A 19408-nucleotide genomic window follows, 5' to 3' on the forward strand; every position below is an offset into this window, starting at 1 on the left:
GTTTTTACTTATAAAGTATTTATCCACATCCCATCAAAATTGTAAAATACTATAAAGAAAAGCATATTTGTTTCAGTACAGTTTAGCGCAAAATTACACTAGGGTATGGTATAAGAACTAACAGCATGACCCACTATCTGATTTGGGAAATAGGACCAAATTCATTTTAGGGCTTCTTGTCTTTGATCTCGACTTCCTATTTCGCAAATCAGATCGGGTTCAAGCTAGTTAGCCATTAAATGTGACGGGAAACACTTTTTTAATTGGAAACAACTTCGTAACTCTTACGGTTCTCAAGATAAATTTCGAATGACCTTGAAGACTTGGTTCAAGGTCATGGAAATTTTCATAGTCGGTTGACCCCCTGAGCGTTCTACACCCTTAAATTTCAAAATCGTAACTAAAACACGTTTTGAGATATTCGCCCTGGTCCATTTTTTAGTTAACATCCTGTATATTTAATAATATTAAATAAATTAATTATAATGGCTCGCTAGAGGGATTTTAAGTTCATAAATTATTCATACCTAGAAGGACCTTCCTTTCAATTAAAAAGATGACGGCTGGACGCAAAATATATTCGCAATCAAAGAGTACGTGGTCTTGAGTAACTTTGGTTGTCCGAAAAAGGCCATCGGCTAGTAATACCGTTCCGTTTAAAAATTAAGGAGCTTCCTAAACTCTTGGGAGCGGCTAAGACGATTATGTTTTAACCACACGACACGAAAAGCTTTTAGTGGCGCCCCCGACCGCCGCGACACGGAAACAAAAGTGCACTGGTGACTTCAATACGAAAGGGGGGAAGCGACCGAAAAAGAAAAAACTACATTCGATAAAAGCAAATAATACCGTAGCTTTCACCTTTCCATGGCGGTTTGGAACGAAGTGTCAAGTGAGGTCGTCCTATGGGCAGGGTGGGGGGGGGGGGTGGGAAGGCTCAGAGTTGTCAGAAACACCTTTCGCTATTTTGAGACGATTTGGGGCTGTTGGGTCGGATGTTCAGAAAGGGTTTAAAAGAAACATCGCTAGTCAATACAACGAGCCTTGCTCAGTGGCCGAAAACTGTCGTTAACGGCGGTTTCTAAGATGGGTGCACCCACGATTTTGGGAAAATATACAAACTGTAAAAACCTCGCGAAAGAAAAGATGTTAAAGCTTGTTTATTGGAGGAATTTTCAACCAAGTTTTATTGATTTTGTTCCCCACAATTAATTTGAAAGAGAAACGGTAACCAAGGGGTCAACGCCCCTTCATAAAGTACTGAATTACAATGCTTTCTTTTTATATTTTTTCCATCCGAGCCACTAGTCTGCTCCCCCATACCAGGAAACTATATAGGTATATACTATATTCTTCTCACGCGCGATTTGCACGCGCGCTTGAAAAAGCTATATTTCTCTGACGACTGTAGCACGCGCTCGTAGATTTGTTAAAGTAAGAGGCAACATATTCTGTTTTTTACTTTTTATTCGTTTTATTTTATAGAAACATCTATTGCCCGGGCTAATCGAAAAATACCTGCCTATACTCAGTTGCAGGTTAAGAAAGGCAAATATCTAGTACATTTGGCGGAAATATATTAGCACGAATTTCCGGTAAATCACCGGCGGGAATTTCAAATTTCGCCTATTTTCTGTTGAATTCCTAAAGGTTCATACGCGTGTTATAATAATCCATTTTAGAAATGTCTAATATTGCATAAATTTCAAGTTATCAATAAATATTTAATGTAGATAATTTTTTTTTAAGTTTCACTCTACCGTATTTTTAGTAAATTATACTCATAACCAATCATCAAATCGCTTTTTTAAATACGTAAATGTGGTAATCTCGGCATTAACTGTTCTATACTTACCCTGGTTTCGCCAAACGGATTTATTTAGGTATACCTCACTCGTAGTAGTAAAACTAAATGATGGCAACTGTTTTTTAAATATTGTTAATTGATTAATTATCACTTTGAAATATAACGCAATAGATGGTATTTTCCAAAATTATATAACGCGCGCAGGTATATAGGCCAAATTGGAAATTGTCGCCTCCGTTTTGCCGGAAATTCGTGCTAGTACCTTTCCGCCAAATGCACTAGATATTTTTCCTTTCTTAACTTGCAACTGAGTATAGTGAAACTTCAAACAAATACATTGTTATAAATTTAAAGAAAAAGATCTTATAACGTTGTTTGAGATTAATAATATGTCACCTTGAAAAATTCAACAATATAGTTAGAAAAATGCAATTAGGATATTTTGATTGTAAAGTTTACTAGCCCTAGGCTATTTTCCCCATTGGATGTGAACATCAGAGGATAACGAACGCGTACCTGTCGATGAGATGTTTCTGTCAGTTGATACAAGAGGTTTTCTCCCGTCGTTCTTCTAAGGACAGATTTTATCCCCTCTGCCTCTTGTAGATAGGCCCGGTAATACTGTAACGACTAGAGCGAAGATGACAAAAAAGGAGGGGTTCAACGATAGAAGAAAATTGCCGAGGTCTGCAACTGACACCGAGTTAATCTCACTTTCCAACATCGACGGAAACTTTTTTGTACGAGAAGGCCCAGAGTTGAGCTCCGGGCAGCTTTCTAGATCGTGTCTCTGGCTAATTTAACCTCGTCTTCCTTGGCCTCCGCAAATACCTGAAACCACTATCGGCCGGCGCGACCTTGATCACCCGTCCAACGTTAGACCATTAAAAATAAATTTGCTTAAAGCCTGGTTTTCACTTGGCGGAAAATCACCGACAGAAAGTTCGACGTCGGCGATATGGTTTTCGACGTTTCGCTCACTGTCGGCGTTTAAGCATTTTCACTTGGCGTTTTTTTTGGGCGGAAATAAAGCGATTTTGTTCCAGCGAGTTCGTCGGTTTTCGTCTGATTGTGGAGATTTAAGCCTAGGCCTAAAAATGGATGATTTATCTGATCATAATAGTGAACTATTGATTAAAGCTCATGTAAGCATTTTAAATTTAATGTTATTTTACATGATCTATCGTGTTCAAAGAAATATGAGTTACGAAAGATCGGTTTGTGTGAAAGAAACATACTGGAAAAGAAGGCAACAAGGGTATCATGAAAAAAAAACACGTTAAAAAAATTCACAGAAAAGCATTAACCATCCCCCCTGACGTCACAGTCACCTTTCGAAAATGGTTTTTGATTGGTTGAAAAAGAGCGAAATCGCCCAACTGAGCGAAAAAAATAGAAATGAAAATCGCCACACAAAACCGAAAACCGACGGAATTTCCGCCCGGCGTCGACGGAAATTTTCGCCCATTTTCCGTCGACGCCGGGCTTTTTCGCCCAAAAACCGCCAAGTGAAAACCAGGCTTAAGGCTTATTTCGTCTTTCGCGCTTCCCGTAACGACGTGTCTATTTACGACATTCTACATATCCCTTCGCGACACTTCCGATTTTGTTCAACGTGTCAGTGAGACGCCGCTTTTTGTTTTCTAATTAGCGTCGTCGAGCCGCGATAACGCGTAATGGTGAGATGCGTTAACGTGTCTTTTATTTTATTTCAGGTGGTGGGAGTGGCGTCCGTCTTCTTCATCTGCGTCTCGATTTTGTCGTTTTGCCTGAAGACGCATCCAAACATGCGCGTGCCACACATCAAGAACATCACGGTGAACACGTCGGCCAACACGCAAGCGTGGGTGCTGGACAAGATCCAGACGAGTCCGCACGACGCCTTCTTCTACATCGAGTGCGTGTGCAACGCCTGGTTCACCTTCGAGATCACCATCCGTTTCGTGACGTGCCCCTCCAAACTGGACTTTATCCGGGGCGCCGTCAATATCATCGACTTCACGGCCACGCTGTCCTTCTACATCGATTTGGCGCTCCAGAAGTTCGCGTCGCACCTGGAGAACGCCGACATCTTGGAGTTCTTCAGCATCATTCGGATCATGAGGCTGTTCAAACTGACGCGCCACTCGGCCGGTCTCAAAATCCTGATCCAGACTTTCAAAGCCAGCGCCGGCGAACTCATCCTGCTCGTCTTCTTCTTGGTCCTCGGGATCGTCATCTTCGCCAGCCTGGTCTACTACGCCGAGCGGATACAGTCCAACCCCGATAACGACTTCAACAGCATCCCGCTGGGACTGTGGTGGGCGCTGGTCACCATGACCACCGTCGGCTACGGGGACATGGCTCCCAAAACTTACGCCGGCATGTTCGTGGGTGCCCTGTGCGCGTTGGCCGGTGTCCTGACTATCGCGTTGCCCGTTCCCGTCATCGTCTCCAACTTCGCCATGTTCTACTCGCACACGCAAGCCAGGGCGAAACTGCCCAAAAAGAGACGCCGCGTTTTGCCCGTCGAACAGCCCCGAGGCCCCCGCGTCCGGGGCCCGGGCACGGGACATCCCGAGGCGGGCGGCGGCACCGGACCCCCCGGCCACGGAGGGGGGCCCGGACCGACGGGACGCAGAGTGAACGCGTTGAAGCAAAATAACCCCAAGGATATCCTGGGACCCAAGATGGGTAAGTAGCTCTTCAATTACATTTTTTGTCCACATTTTTTACTATTTATAAAGTCAAAATTGCGTGGTAAACTTATCTTTCACGCTAAACCGTGAAACTCAAGTTACAAATTTGGCGTTTTGTTCGATTTTTCCAATCTCTGGTTTTTAATATTTATATCTAATCGGACGTAAAGTTCGCGAGTATTTGTTACTTACACCTTTTTGTACGATCACAAAATCGAGGCGTCAGACCATGTTGTATACAGAATTTTAAATCTAAATTTGGGAAATCCGAAACTTAATTTTAGAGCTAAAAGCAACAGGATATTCAAATTAAAAATTTTTTCGAGATCGCCATATTTATAGAACATTGTTATTTTTCTATTATAATATCATAGTATATTTTCGAGATCACCGTTTTGAAGATTAAGATCTTTATTTACTGCAAATCGACCATTGAGAGCCCCTGGTTTAAAGTATGAGTTCCGCATCGTGATTTTCTCCCCAAGTTTGGTATTTTCAAGTTCAAATTAAAAAAGAGTCTAAGGAATTTTGCCGTACCGATTTATTTTTAGCTAATAATTTACGCAGTTATTGTTAAAAAAAAACCCGGTTTCAAAATTAACTTTAGTTTACTAAAATCTGATGAAGCTGGTTTATTTGAACTCATCTGCATAATGAGCCGTGAATATTTAAGGTCTATGGATTCTTACTGGGATCGAGTCAGTTTCAATAAGAACTTCAACAAAACCTATTTAGCAATTAGCCAGGGACTATTTATAAAAAGCCGGCTACTGTTAATATGGTCCTTGCCACTTAGCCGAGAAGTGGTAGCATAAATAAGAAAAAAATGCTGTTCGACGAAAACAAAATGTGTTAGGCCTAACGTAGATTTTTTGCGTCAGTAATCGCCTTCGCTGCATTTTTGTCCTTTAATGAAATGAAAACCAGCCTTATATAAGAAAGAACATTTCGTCTATACAGCGAATGTCGTAACTAATTTACTTGGTTTTCCTCGAGTACGAAATGTAATTCTTTGTCTAGCCTGGTTAATCCGGTAACCAACCGAGCAAAAACATTTTGTTCAGTGATCCCACTTTGACTGTGAGAGTTAATCTAATAGACGGTAAAATAAATGGGGGTGGGATTTTTAACCGTCACTGCCACTTAAAAACTGGACATTAGCTAGGGAGGGAACACCGGATTGGTTGGTATTTGAGCATGCGCAGAGACCAATTTTTGACTGTCGTCGAGTAACAAATAACTAAATCATGATTCCTATTGGAGCATGTGGCGCCATCTAAGTAAACTGACTGTTGCATTTCGGAAATCAAATGCTGACTAAATGGTTGTTTAACTGTAAATTTACCTATATCTTGGAGTTCTTTAAATTAAAATACAAATAATTAATTGTGATGAATCGTAATAGATGTGAAAAACGCTATAAATGACTTCAGTGACATTTAAATTCGCGATGCGGTAGGGCTGGCAGCCATGCTCTCAAGAAACGTTCCCCTTTTTTCCTACCCCCAATTATGAAAACCTTCCTAGGTCGGAAAGCCGTTGAAATTTATTTTACCGTCTATAGAGAGATGATGTTATTGAAGCGTCTAAAGAGAGAGTTCGTGTTTCAACGTAGCAGACTGCATCGCGTCATCGATTGCGTTACACTTGAAGCTTGTTCACGGGTGGAAGAAACGAGTGTACGAAGCGTACATTATATGGGTAATTTCTTCTTCATTAATGGTAAAAAGTTCTCCGGCCGACCAAGTTCGCGGAACAAGTATTATTAATATTTGAAGTAGCTAATGGCAACGCCGTTATTCGAGATCACTCCACTTGTCAAACAAAAAGTTGAGTTTTAGGAAAGGCTGTTGGGGGGGGGGGGGGCAAGAATAACTAAAGAGAATGAAAGCTGAGAGGGGGTCATCGATGGCAGCGCCTTCTCGCGTTTTTCCACGGCGCAGATAGATCATTAGACGTCGCGCGCTAATTATGTCGGACCTGAGAGTTTACTTTTTGCGCGTCAACGGGCTCCCTACTGGGCCTATTTGGTCCAAAAATGTCTCCGCCCCCTTCTGACCCTTATTTCCTTGCCCAACGCATTACGTGCTCTTGTCCGTTTTGACCTTTTGTACGAGTTTAAATCGCTTCTCGCGCTCCAATGATTTAAATTCCAAAACATTTCTAAAGCCCCATTTTCATGCTCGCTGGTAGCGGGTAAAAATCGTCCAAATCCGCTTCCGCTACACACTTTTTGACTTTCCGCGTCGATCTGTTTCAAACAGATATTTTAGCTTTATTTTCACGCTTGCGAGTGGCGGATGCGAATTTTGACGATTTTTATCCGCTACCAGCTAGCATGAAAATGGACCTTAACACATTTTGAAGGATTCGATAATGGACAAATAAGGTTCCCTCAATGGCATCAATAAGCTGTCGCGGATATTTGTGTACGCGAAATTCGATTTCTTTATATCTTGAATATTCAAATTAAATTTACAGAAATGTTTTTAATCATTCTGTACATTAACGTATGCAATCACCCTGTACATTAACGTATCAAATAACTATGTACATTAACATAACAAATAACCCTGTACATTAACGTATCAAATAACCCTGTACATTAACGTATCAAATAACCCTGTACATTAACGTATCGAATAACCCTGTACATTAACGTATCGAATAACCCTGTACATTAACGTATCAAATAACCCTGTACATTAACGTATCAAATAACCCTGTATATTAACGTATACAATCACTCTGTACATTAACGTAGGCAATCACCCTGTACATTAACGTATCAAATAACCCTGTAAATTAACGTATACAATCACTAGTACATTAATGTATCAAATAACCCTGTACATTAACATATAAAATAACCCTGTACATTAACATATCAAATAACCCTGTACAGTAACGTATCAAATAACCCTTACATTAACGTATCAAATAACCCTGTACATTAACGTATCAAATAACCCTGTACATTAACGTATCAAATAACCCTGTACATTAACGTATCAAATATCCTTGTACATAACGTATGTCAAACGTTCCCGTCACCGTGGTTATTCATAAACGCAAAGTAAGCTCCTTCCTCAAAAACTGACGTATTTTAACGCGGACACCGGTGGCTCTTTGCCCCCCCCCCCCTTCCAGATCGTCTCAAAATATTAATTATCCCGACAGTATAATTAAATTCTTGTTCATATATACGGAAAACGCAAACCGTATTCAAATGGCACCTAAGATAAAATACAGCTTCTCGTTTGAAGCGTACGACTCGAGATAAGATGAAATTACGCACTAAACACGTTATTTAAATTAAAATTAAGAGGTTCAACTTTAAAGGAACCAGCGGCTCTATTGTAGTGGCTCGTTGCTATTCTATATTCCTTGTCTCTCGAATTTAACACGTTCACCGTCTTAGAACCGAGGGATAGTCTCAAAATTTAAACCGTAAATTATAATAAACATATTTTTAATTGAACAAAAATAAATTTGATAAATGTGAAAAGTTTTACATTTAAATTATGTTTACCAACAGATATTAGATTAAGTATGTTTTAAAGAATTTCTGGTAATATTCTTCACCGGAGCTTCTTGTCGGGTGAAAGAACTGAAATATATTTGGACTACTGCTACGACAGGGACCGATGTAATATAGAAAAGTATTTGAAAGGTTTTCATTTTAACCGCAACTTGTTGTAAACATAGGTCCAATTTGTTAAAGCCTAACTAAAAATATAATTTTTAATGAAATCACAAAAATGGCGATGAGCAAGATTTGGGCCACCGAACACTAAAATGTATATTCCCTTACGAAAATAACTTGATAAAATTTTGGAGATTGGATGAAATCATATCCAGAAAGGATCAAATAATGTTGATCAAGATTGGATGAAATCATATCCAGAAAGGATCAAATAATGTTGATCAAGATTGGAGGAAATCATATCCAGAAAGGATCAAATAATGTTGATCAAGATTGGATGAAATCATATCCAGAAAGGATCAAATAATGTTGATCAAGATTGGATGAAATCATATCCAGAAAGGATCAAATAATGTTGGTCAAGATTGGATGAAATCATATCCAAAAAGGATCAAATAATTTTGAATCAAATAATCTTGATCAAGATTGGATCAAGTCATATCCAGAAAGGATCAAATAGTTTTAGAACCAATAAATCCTGATCAAGATTGGATCAAAATATTATCAAATAAAACATTTAACTATTTTTATTACGTTTTTTTAAATTATATATGTAGTTAAGCTAATAACGAACTTTCGATTCAAAGTTAATAAAATTTAAATGATTTAAAATTAAAGCTGGCGTTGCTCAATATTAAATTTATTAATACAAATAAAGCAATTTTAGTCCTAGCCCTTAATATATGTATTTTTGTTCTGATTAGTTTTTTATTTGAGTTTTCCTTTTTTTCTCCTTGTAGCCCCAAAACCTAATAAAAACTTTAATTTAATCAAAACTAAAATTCGCATTAAACCCACAAAAGTGCTTTATTTCAATTTGTTAAAAAAAATCCAAAATGAAACTTAAAATTCGTAATTATTAAAGAATTTGACATTTGTTAAAAAAACCACGAAATCCCGCCCCCCTTCCCAGATTTTTTCTTTATTATTCGTTGTACTTTTTTGGGAATTCTTCGAGCTCTTGAATAACAAGAACTATTTTTCAATTCCGAATATTTGGCAGATAATGAATGAAAATCAAGTTTTTTTGAAATTGAGAATCTTGCCTTACTGTGGCTTGTTTCATATAATTACAACAAATTTATCAAAATTGGATCAAAGTTTGATCCTAATTTGATCAAATTAGAGGAAGTTGAGTTGTAAAGCTTCCACTCAATCTTAATATTTCAGATTCTAATTAACTTGACAACAAGTTGGCCAGCCAAAATATACCTCTCCTCGGAAGAGTTTTTAATTTTCAATGAAGCGTAACTGTATCCGTGGTTCTGCGGTAGAACACTCACCTGTCGTGCAAGAGGGCTCGAGTTCGAATCCCAGCCGTTTAAAAAATTATACTACACCCAATGACAAAAAGAGGGCGCTTTTGGAAAAACCTTTTCCCTGATTTTAAGAAACTGCGTACGCAGTGATTACCCTTTGCCCCGAAAATGCGAACGCGTTCGCAGGCCTGACAGACAGACAGACCCACAGACAGACACGGTGGTTGTGTAACCCCTCCTAGGGTACAAAGTCCCCTCGGAGAGGTAAAAATCTGTATTAATAACTTTTTCTGTAAGACAAAGTTTAACATGCGAATTATTAAAAGATTGTTCGAAACTTAAAAATGAGAAAACAAAGACATCGGTTTGCTTACTTTAATATACCCAGCCTTATGCTTTATCAATACCTCGGATTTACAGCTTCAGAGTTGTAGTTTAGTTAATAGCTCAACCTGTAGTGCATTTTCATGAACTATTTTGGCCAGGTATTAAACCTTGTTCCCAGCAGTTAGCAGCCAGAAATGTATCCCTTAGACTAAACTATCTCAATTTAGCTTACGTAATTTTATTGATTTTTAAAATGTGAATAGAAACTGCATCAGAATTGGATCAAAACTTGCCCAAGCGATCAAATAATATATATCAACACTGGATCCAATTTGTATCGAGTAATAGTTTGATCTACTTTTTTTCAATGTGGATCAAATAATGGATATCAACACTGGATCCAATTTGTATCAAATAATGTATATCAACATTGGCTCCAATTTGGATCAAATGATTTATATCAATAATGGATCCAATTTGTATCGAGTAATAGTTTGATCCACGTTTTATTCAATGTGGATCAAATGATTTATATCAATAATGTATCCAATTTGTATCGAGTAATAGTTTGATCCACGTTTTATTCAATGTGGATCAAATAATTTATATCAAGAATGGATCCAATAATTTATATCAAGAATGGATCCAATAATTTATATCAAGAATGGATCCAATTTGGATCAAATGATTTATATCAAGAATGGATCCAATTTGGATCAAATGATTTATATCAACATTGGATCCAATTTGGATTACGTAATAATTTGATCAGCGTTTGATCTGTAAAACCTTTGATCCAATTTGGATCAATTAAGTTAAATCAACATTTAATCCAATCTTGATCTCCCATTACCCAAAGGGTCGGGGCAGTGAGACTTTGACTTTTTCTGTCGATTCACCCTTCTAAGCCTATCGGCTGGAGAGTTATGTAGAAGACAGCGAATGCCATAAATATGGGCACTCTGATCGTCAAAATTAAAAGTGGGTTATCGAGGTCATCACTTAAAATTTTACCGATAACGGTTGAAGAGTATGTATAGTACGGATCAAAAGTATTAGTTGAATTCCGTCTATGAGCAGGCTGCTGTCCATCCCCACAACGTAGCCGGTCTGCCACTAACCGCGTTCATATTTAAAAACTGAACATTTTGGATTGTTAGTGAAAGCTATGTCTGTAGTCTTTTGCCTAACTTAATGGAACCTAGCCTAGCTCTAGTCTAACCTAACCTAATCGAACCTAGCCTATTTTTAGTCTAACCTTGCTCTTGTCTAACCTAACCTAATCGAACCTAGCCTACTTTTATTCTAACCTAACCTAATCGAACCTAGCCTATTTTTAGGCTAACCTTGCTCTAGTCTAACCTAACCTAATCGAACCTAGCCTAGCTTTAGTTCTAACTCTTGCCTAAACCTAGTTTACCCTAACAGTCCTAGCTCATGCCTACTAACCCTACTCTAGCCTAGCAGTTCCAGCTCTTGCTTACCCTAATCGTAGTATAACCAAACAGTTTTAACTCTTGTCAAACCTAACAGTTTTATATTTGGCCTAATCTACCCCTAATCTAAACTAACAATCCTAAATTTTACCTAACCTAACGCCGGTCTATTCGAACAGTGCTAAATTTTGTCTAACGAAACAGTCCAAAATCTTGTCTAACGAAACAGTCCAAAATCTTGTCTAAACTCTAACCTAACAGTCCTAAATCTTGTCTTAAGACCCCATCAATTTCCATTTTTCCTTCACAATCAGCGATTAACAGCGCCGCAGGTGTGGAAAGCCATGGGAGGCAGCGGACAATATTGGAACCCTCGGAGGGCGACAGAAATATCAGAGGTTATATTCCCTTTAAAGTACCCGATAATTATATAATTTTATTTTTCATACTCCTAAAAGTATAATTTTTTGGTTCGATTTTCTGTTAAGACTACCCTAGATTAACCTAACAGTCCCTAACCTAAGCATAATGACTATCCTTAACCAAGATAAAAATATCTGCAGCTGTTTGATTGTGTATAAATGAGAGAAAGAGGTGAAAGAGGTGAAAGGGAAGGAAAGTGGGGCAGGCCAATCGGAAAAGGCTGATTATACATCCGGCCGCCGGTAGAGGGAGCCCAAAAACAAACGAGACGCCAAAACCGGTCGCGAGGGGCCGATATGTTATACCCTTGACGTCGCCACCAACTACAAATCAATTCCATACTCGCGGGCCTTCACCATCTTTGGGCCGAGTTCCATTTTTGTAAATGGACGGAGTCGCCCTTTACGCTTCCTTATGAAGGACGACAATACCGAGAAAGTGGCTAACATTTCGGAAAGGACAAAAAATATCCAGACGTCATTTCCGGTACGCTAGTACCGTGGTCTAGGCTAAGTTTCCGGCTAGCGCGACTTCGTGGAAAACGGAAGCTTGGTCGTTCTAGCCTACGAAAACCGCGTTTTGAGGTTCCTAGTCTAATTATGACTATTTTTATTCGCGAATGACGGCGCCGTGTTTTATATAATTCACGTGTTTTTCATTTTAAATTCTCGAATAATTATTTTAAATTTTAGTACTTTAGTGTGTTTTTGCAGAGCGATTGCAGAAAGTGGTTTGCTCAATCTTTACAAACTTTCTCTTCAAAGCTGGTACTGTTTTTGATCATATTTGATAGTTGATATGATCCAAGTTGGTGGGTAATATGATTAAATTGATCGGTAATACAAATTGGTCGGTAACACAAATTGGTCGGTAATACCAATTGGTTGGTAATACCAATTGGTCGGTAATACCAATTGGTCGGTAATACCAATTGGTCGCATGATATGATCCATGTTGGTTGGTAATATGTTCCACGTTGGTGGGTATTACGCTCCCAGTTAGTCGGTAATACGCCTTATGTTATTTGGTAATATGTTTCAAGTTAACCAAGTAATTGTTAAAATTTTATTTCATGTGCAAATCGGACAATGGTAGAAAATGTGCGTATTAGGTCTAAAATCTACTACGTCTCAAGGTCATCACTTTGCATACGATTTAGTTCAATATTTGCCATTTTATTTTCAACAGTTTTGGTCCCACTTGAAAGCAAATTAGGGTGAAACCAGATATCTCTAGTATCATAAGAATCGTGTACACAGACACTCTAGAAGAGCTCCGACTTGAGCCCGCAATCTTATCGTCCTTGGTAGAAATACATTTCGCCTTGAGTATATACATACACACTAAGGGATCCGTACTGAATTAAACCTTGATTGCGCACAAACTCTGACAATTTTTGTTAACTGTCATACTAGTCTTATGGCTGTGGGGTGGCGGAGTGGTTAGCACTTTGGCCTCGCAGCAAGAGGAGCCGGGTTCGATCCCAGCTATGTGGCACTGGGTTAAAACTCGGAACAACTCCTTCCGCGTTGAGTTTGCAAGTTCTCTCCCCACTGGTTTAAGGGGTTTCCCTCGAGCTGTTCAGTTTCCCCTTCCAAAAAAACTTGTTGAAGTTAACGGTAATAGTTAGTGTAGGGAGCTGTTGGCTCGCGTGGCTTGCAGGGCTTGCCACAACCCTCCTACGCATTGTAACCCGGCCACCTGAATTAAAGGCTTTAAAAGTCGCTCGATGACTTAGGCCTAAGGTGGTGCCTTGGGTATTAGCCTAGCTGATTATTATTATTATTATTATTATTACGTTATACTTACGCTAGTATCCAAACGCCTGACCGTTTAATGGAAGTGAGTTATAAGTTGGAAATAACCCAGAGTGAAAGAGAGAATCCATCCGCAGATAATTTCTTACAGAAATCTTTGGCAAACAAAAAAATATGCTCGCATCGGACAACAGGACAGAAGAGAGAAATTACGGAGACAGCGCTTCGAAAAGGAGTTTGGACAGAAATCCATATTGATCCGCACCCCCGAAACTTCAATCTCTTTTCCTATATTTCAAGACATTTATTCTCGAGCGTCTTGTCTCGCTGGGAAGAAGATGACGTGGCTCGCCAATATCTAAAATCCATATGGTTTGACTGAGGAGGAGACGCCCCTCAAGGTGACAGCACCCGAGGCCCGCGATACAACGTCAATGGTGCCAGAAAAGAGCCCCTGGTTTGACGCCGCGACGCGTCAAATACTATACGTGACAGAGACGACCAGCCCCTAACCTCCCCCACTTCTCACTCTCTTTACTTACGCCACCACTTTTCTTCCGGTTAGGACTATAAGGAGAATACTTTGAAATCAAAATCCGCCCATTTATCCCAGAGGATCCCCCAAACAACTTTGGAAAACTTTTGCCAGCTTTTCTCCCCCTCCCCCTCCCCCGATCAGCTCTTCAGAGATCGAAACGCGACATTTTATTTTCATCCCGGTAAATATTTTAGTTGACAAGCACAATATATAGGGTGGGGTGGCGGAGTGGTTAGTACTTTCGCCTCGCAGCAAGAGGAGTCGGGTTCGATCCCATCTTGTGGCACTTGGGTGAAAACTCGGAACAACTCCTTCCGCGTTGAGTTTGCAAGTTCTCTCCCCACTGGTTTCAGGGGTTTTCCCCTGACCTCTTCCATAAAAAACGTATTGAGGTTAACGTTAATAGTTAGTATAGGGAGCTGTTGGCTGCATTGTAACCCGGCCACATGAATTAAAGCCTTTAAAAGTCGCTTGATAACTTAGGCCTAAGGTGGTGCCTTGGGTATTAGCCTAGCTGATTATTTATTATTGAAATAATAGACGAACCATTCCTAAAATAACTACACATTTTTTGTGGACTTCGTACTCTACCATACGCGATCTTTGCCTCGTCTCATCGTGAGTGCGTGCGTGAGGTCGGTGCGTGATAATTGGTTGCGTATTCTTCTTAGTAGAGGCGTTTACGTTCTTGGCTATGACGTCAGCTCTATTTAACTGTTCACGTGGCTACATTAATTAGAGAAACCAGAAGACTGAAAATCGTGATTCAAATGGAAACAGTAACGCCATCCATCGGCAACTAGTTTTAAAATATATTTTTCCTGACTCGATAATTATAATTATTTTGATAATTATGATTAATTAAATCGTTATATTCAGCTTTATTTAAAGCTGGGTGAAATAAATTAAGTTAAGTTTAAGTTTTCTTTGACGTAACTGGTTAAAGAAACGTTAAGGAACGTTTTGTTCTTATAATCGCTACTAGATGGCTCTATACAATTTTGGCAAATGAAGGTTTACTATTTAGTGTTGTTTGGTTAGCAACTTCAACGACTTGCACAAAATTACTAGTTAGACAAGGCAAATTTGTAAATAAAACCATTTCTTGTGCACTTTTATTCCTTGTCTAACTAGTGATGAAGGTTTACGTTTAAGAGTGAAACTTAAATAGACTCACACTTTCTCAATAACCTAGATAATATCTTGTTACAGCTGAATATAGATTTGCTTGGCCAAAAATAAAAATTACGAAATACGCGAAAATTTTGAAATGAAACTTAAGTATAGAGCTAAGGTCCCAAAATTAACGTTAATCCTCGAAAAATGGAATTATATTTTGGCCTTATTTTTAATCCCCTCCAAAATCCAATTTCTAATTTTAGGAAAGCAAATTGAAGGAGCGATTCACGGTTGGTCTATATTTGTGACCGTGGAGAAAAGTAAGGAGTCGTATTGTGACATCTGCGAGGGAATGGGGGCTGATATTAAAGGGATCTTTTTTGTCACATGATGATGTCAAAGTTTAGTAACGCCCATAGGATAGAAACCGATTTCTAAGAAACGTCACGTAGGAATTATTGTTAGGGAGGTATCGTCGAAACCGGAAACGCGAAAAAACGAGCAGTACTAGACCTTTATCAACGTTTGTTTTTGAACGCAGCCTGTGGCTTCGACGTCATCCACATCTGGTGTCCCCTCACTGTAGTCACGGTGACGCCATAAAATCGTCCGTCTTATGGCAAAAGTGTTGCAAAGACCCGGTGTCGATCCCTTTTTGTCAACCCTATTCCCGGACTGACGTCACGGTGGCGCTATAAAATCGTTCGTCATATGGTAAGAGTGGTTGCAAAAACCCGGTGTCAACCCCATTTTTTGATATCCCCCATTTCGTCCTCAGAGTAGAATACGACTCCTTACATGTTCTCCTTGTTATGGCGAGAGTGTTGGGCAGTGTTAGGAAGAGCGCATTCGAGGAAAAATAACTTTTAGAAGTAAACAACTCGGAATGAAACGGCCGTTCTCTGTTGGACGCACTCGCGGAGATTGCCGCGGGGCTGACAAAACTATTCAATGTTTGGATACGCCGAAATAGTAAACTCCCCGGATTTAATCCCCTTATCCTCGCAGGGATATTAAGGGAAATTTAAGAGGGAAGGGAACGGCACCCCACCATCCCCCCTTTCCAAACAAAGTAATAAGTGCAAATTACTTTCACCGTTTCGTTGAAAATAATATAGCGATTAAAACAAATTTAACACAAACGAGCCATTTAAGGGATGAAATGTTTTATATTTTACCTTATATAATATATAATATATTATATTATATTATATATTATATTATATTATAATATAGAATATATTATAATATAGAATATATTATAATATAATATAATATATAATATATTATACATTATATTATATATTATACATTATATATTAAATATTCGTATATATTATACATTATATATTAAATATTCGTATATATTATACATTATATATTAAATATTCGTATATATTATACATTATATATTAAATATTCGTATATATTATACATTATATATTAAATATTCGTATATATTATATATTATATAATATATTAAATATTCGTATATATTAGACATTATATAATATATTAAATATTCGTATATATTACACATTATATAATATATTAAATATTCGTATATATTACACATTATATAATATATTAAATATTCGTATATATTACACATTATATAATATATTAAATATACTTATATATTACACATTATATATGATATATGATATATGATATTAGATATATGATATTAGATATATGATATATGATATATTATATATGATATATTATATATTATATATTATATATTATATATTATATATTATATATTATATATTATATATTATATATTATATATTATATAATGTTGAGACGATTGTTAGCGTTGTTGCAAATCTTGGTCATGCTCGAAAAGTAAGTAATTTTCCCCTAAGCAAATCAAATCAGCGTGATATCTCATTGGCTCATTAACACTTGCGATTTCCTACATGATTGAAGAGCACCCTGGTGACGTTTTTCCTTCCCCCTCGCTTGAAAGGGGGGAACATTCGACCATGATACCCACGGATCGTCGCAACATAATCATTCTTTCAAAGTATCAATCATTACATTCTTGGTTATACCAAAGTTACGGTCTTAAGAAAAAATCCTTATTTACAAAAGAGTCCATCTTGAATTAAATTAATAAAAAATAAATAAAAAATATTAATCAATAGACTAATTATATTATAGGAACCTTATATATGATCAAACAAAATGGATTTTTAGGGGTTTACGTAATCTCTCTCATCTTAGAGATATGTCTCTTAAATTTATTTATTGATGTAGTTTCTTTTACAATATTTGGTAAATCATTCCATAGTTAAATACCTCTATCCTTTAAACTTTTCAATCTAAATTTTCCATGATTTCCATGGTGATTTTCTGCATAAAAATTATTTTCCGACCCTCTAGTTTTAGTTTTTGATAATAGATGTATAATTTAAATGTGTAATACTTATGCTTATTACGTTACTTATGACGAAAGCTACTGTAAGGGTGTTGGGCTGCTCCTGAAACTAAGCCGTGCTTCCCCGTCACTCCTGGCTGTGCGATATAACTCCATTTGTTCGATTGAAATGTGTTTTCCTCGACTATCCCTCGGTCGTACCGTATTCGCCCTAAATATAATACGTATCTAAACGCCACCGAGAAGCTAGCAAGTAGCCTGCATAAACGGAACACAAGAACGGATCGAAGTAACGGAGAACATTCAAACAGATCTCCTCACGTTTCCATGACGTACTCTTTTTCAAATTTTGGGCTTGGAGATAAATTTTGCGATAAGTCGTAGACGTTATTGATTCCCACATATTTCTTTTCTGCAGTTGAACCAAGGCTTCCCTTTGAGATCTCGCTGGCGTCCTAATGAAATTGGCCAGCCCAACCGCGATTCCGAAGGTCACTATTATACTCTCATTCGGTGGCGGGGTCTTTAAGGTTTCAATAATTTCATCATTTCTCTGACACTTCCTTTCTCGCATCTCTCTCTTTCCGTAATTCTTCTTTCGACCGCTAGGGTTATAAAGGGAGCTAGTTGTCGCCTTGATTGACTTAAAGCCCCCCCCCCCCCCCCGAATAAAACTAAGAAAAGACATCAATCTTATTCGGGGCAAACAAAAACGATTGATTCTTTCTTGCTCTCTCCCACTCGCCCAACAGCAAAATCTCATTTGGAAATAGCTCATTCTTTCAATAGGGCCGATTTTACCCTCGCCCCGGGGCTGTTTACCCCATTTCCAGGTTAGAAGTGAGCGTTGCGGTAGTGATCGGTTGAGGGACTTGTTTGCCCTTTGAATAAGACGAATTCCTTTATCGCACCGTTAATTTTTTTCCCGATTTTCACTTGTATAGTTTAACGCCTCGGAACCATTTGGGAGACTGTTACGGCTGTTGGGTATTATGTATCTTGTAATTTTGCTAGATATAAACCATGTTTGCTTATCAAATTAGCAAATTTTGAAATTCCAAAATTTTGAACTTATATAATTCTGAATTTATAAAATTTTCAAAGCATTAAATTTGGAAAATATCAAATTTGGATTTTATAAAATTTTCAAACCATTAAATTTGGAAAATATCAAATTCGGATTTTATAAAATTTTCAAACCATTAAATTTCGAAATAAATACATTTTTAAATAATTAACTTTATAAATTCTCAAATTCGGAAAAATTTCCGATAATTTTATCAGATTTCAAAATTATTAATTTTCTAAAGGATCAAATTTCAATCTTATTAAATTTCTAAATTATCAGATTTCAAAATTATTAAATTGCTAAAGGATGAAATTCAGAAATTATTGAATTCCGAAATTTTATGAGATTCCGAAACTTTTATAAGATTCCGAAACTTTTATAAGATTCCGAAACTTTTATAAGATTCCGAAACTTTTATAAGATTCCGAAACTTTTATAAGATTCCGAAACTTTTATAAGATTCCGAAACTTTTATAAGATTCCGAAACTTTTATAAGATTCCGAAACTTTTATGAGATTCCGAAACTTTTATGAGATTCTGAAAAGTTTTAACTCCGAGTTACTCATACTAAAATATAGTTACCACAAAAACTTCTGATGCAACAAATCTTTTACCATTTTCATGGCATACTATGAAAACAATCTTGGTTTCCTCACTGAACAAAATAACATCTACCACCTGATATAACAAAGAGGAAAAATATATTTCGATTTATTCGGTGTTTGATTTTCTAAAGAATGTGGTTTCGACAATTTATGCTGGGAATATTGAGACGAAAAATCTTGTCTGTAAACCTAGTGAACATTTTTGTCGCTTTAGAACGACTTTATTTTAGACGAGAAGATACAGGGTGTCTCTTTTTTTTCTCGAAAAAGTGATTTTTAGCAATAACCGTTGTAGTT

At 37.5% G+C, this 19408-nt stretch overlaps 1 protein-coding gene across 6 annotated transcripts in view; it reads left to right on the forward strand.

Annotated features, from left to right (window-relative positions):
* LOC149940642 (potassium voltage-gated channel protein Shaw-like) overlaps nucleotides 1–19408 on the forward strand; it is a 208664-nt gene that overhangs the window by 158409 nt on the left and 30847 nt on the right. For all 6 annotated transcript variants that reach the window (XM_090178085.1, XM_090178088.1, XM_090178090.1 and 3 more), the window contains one exon: nucleotides 3523–4480. In XM_090178085.1, coding sequence (XP_090034211.1) covers nucleotides 3523–4480 — 958 coding nt within the window. The remainder of the gene's footprint in view (nucleotides 1–3522; nucleotides 4481–19408) is intronic.

This window comes from Leiobunum rupestre, chromosome 6, assembly GCF_980474605.1.
Source record: "Leiobunum rupestre chromosome 6, qqLeiRupe1.1.hap1, whole genome shotgun sequence".
In the NCBI taxonomy this organism is placed as follows: domain Eukaryota; kingdom Metazoa; phylum Arthropoda; class Arachnida; order Opiliones; family Sclerosomatidae; genus Leiobunum; species Leiobunum rupestre.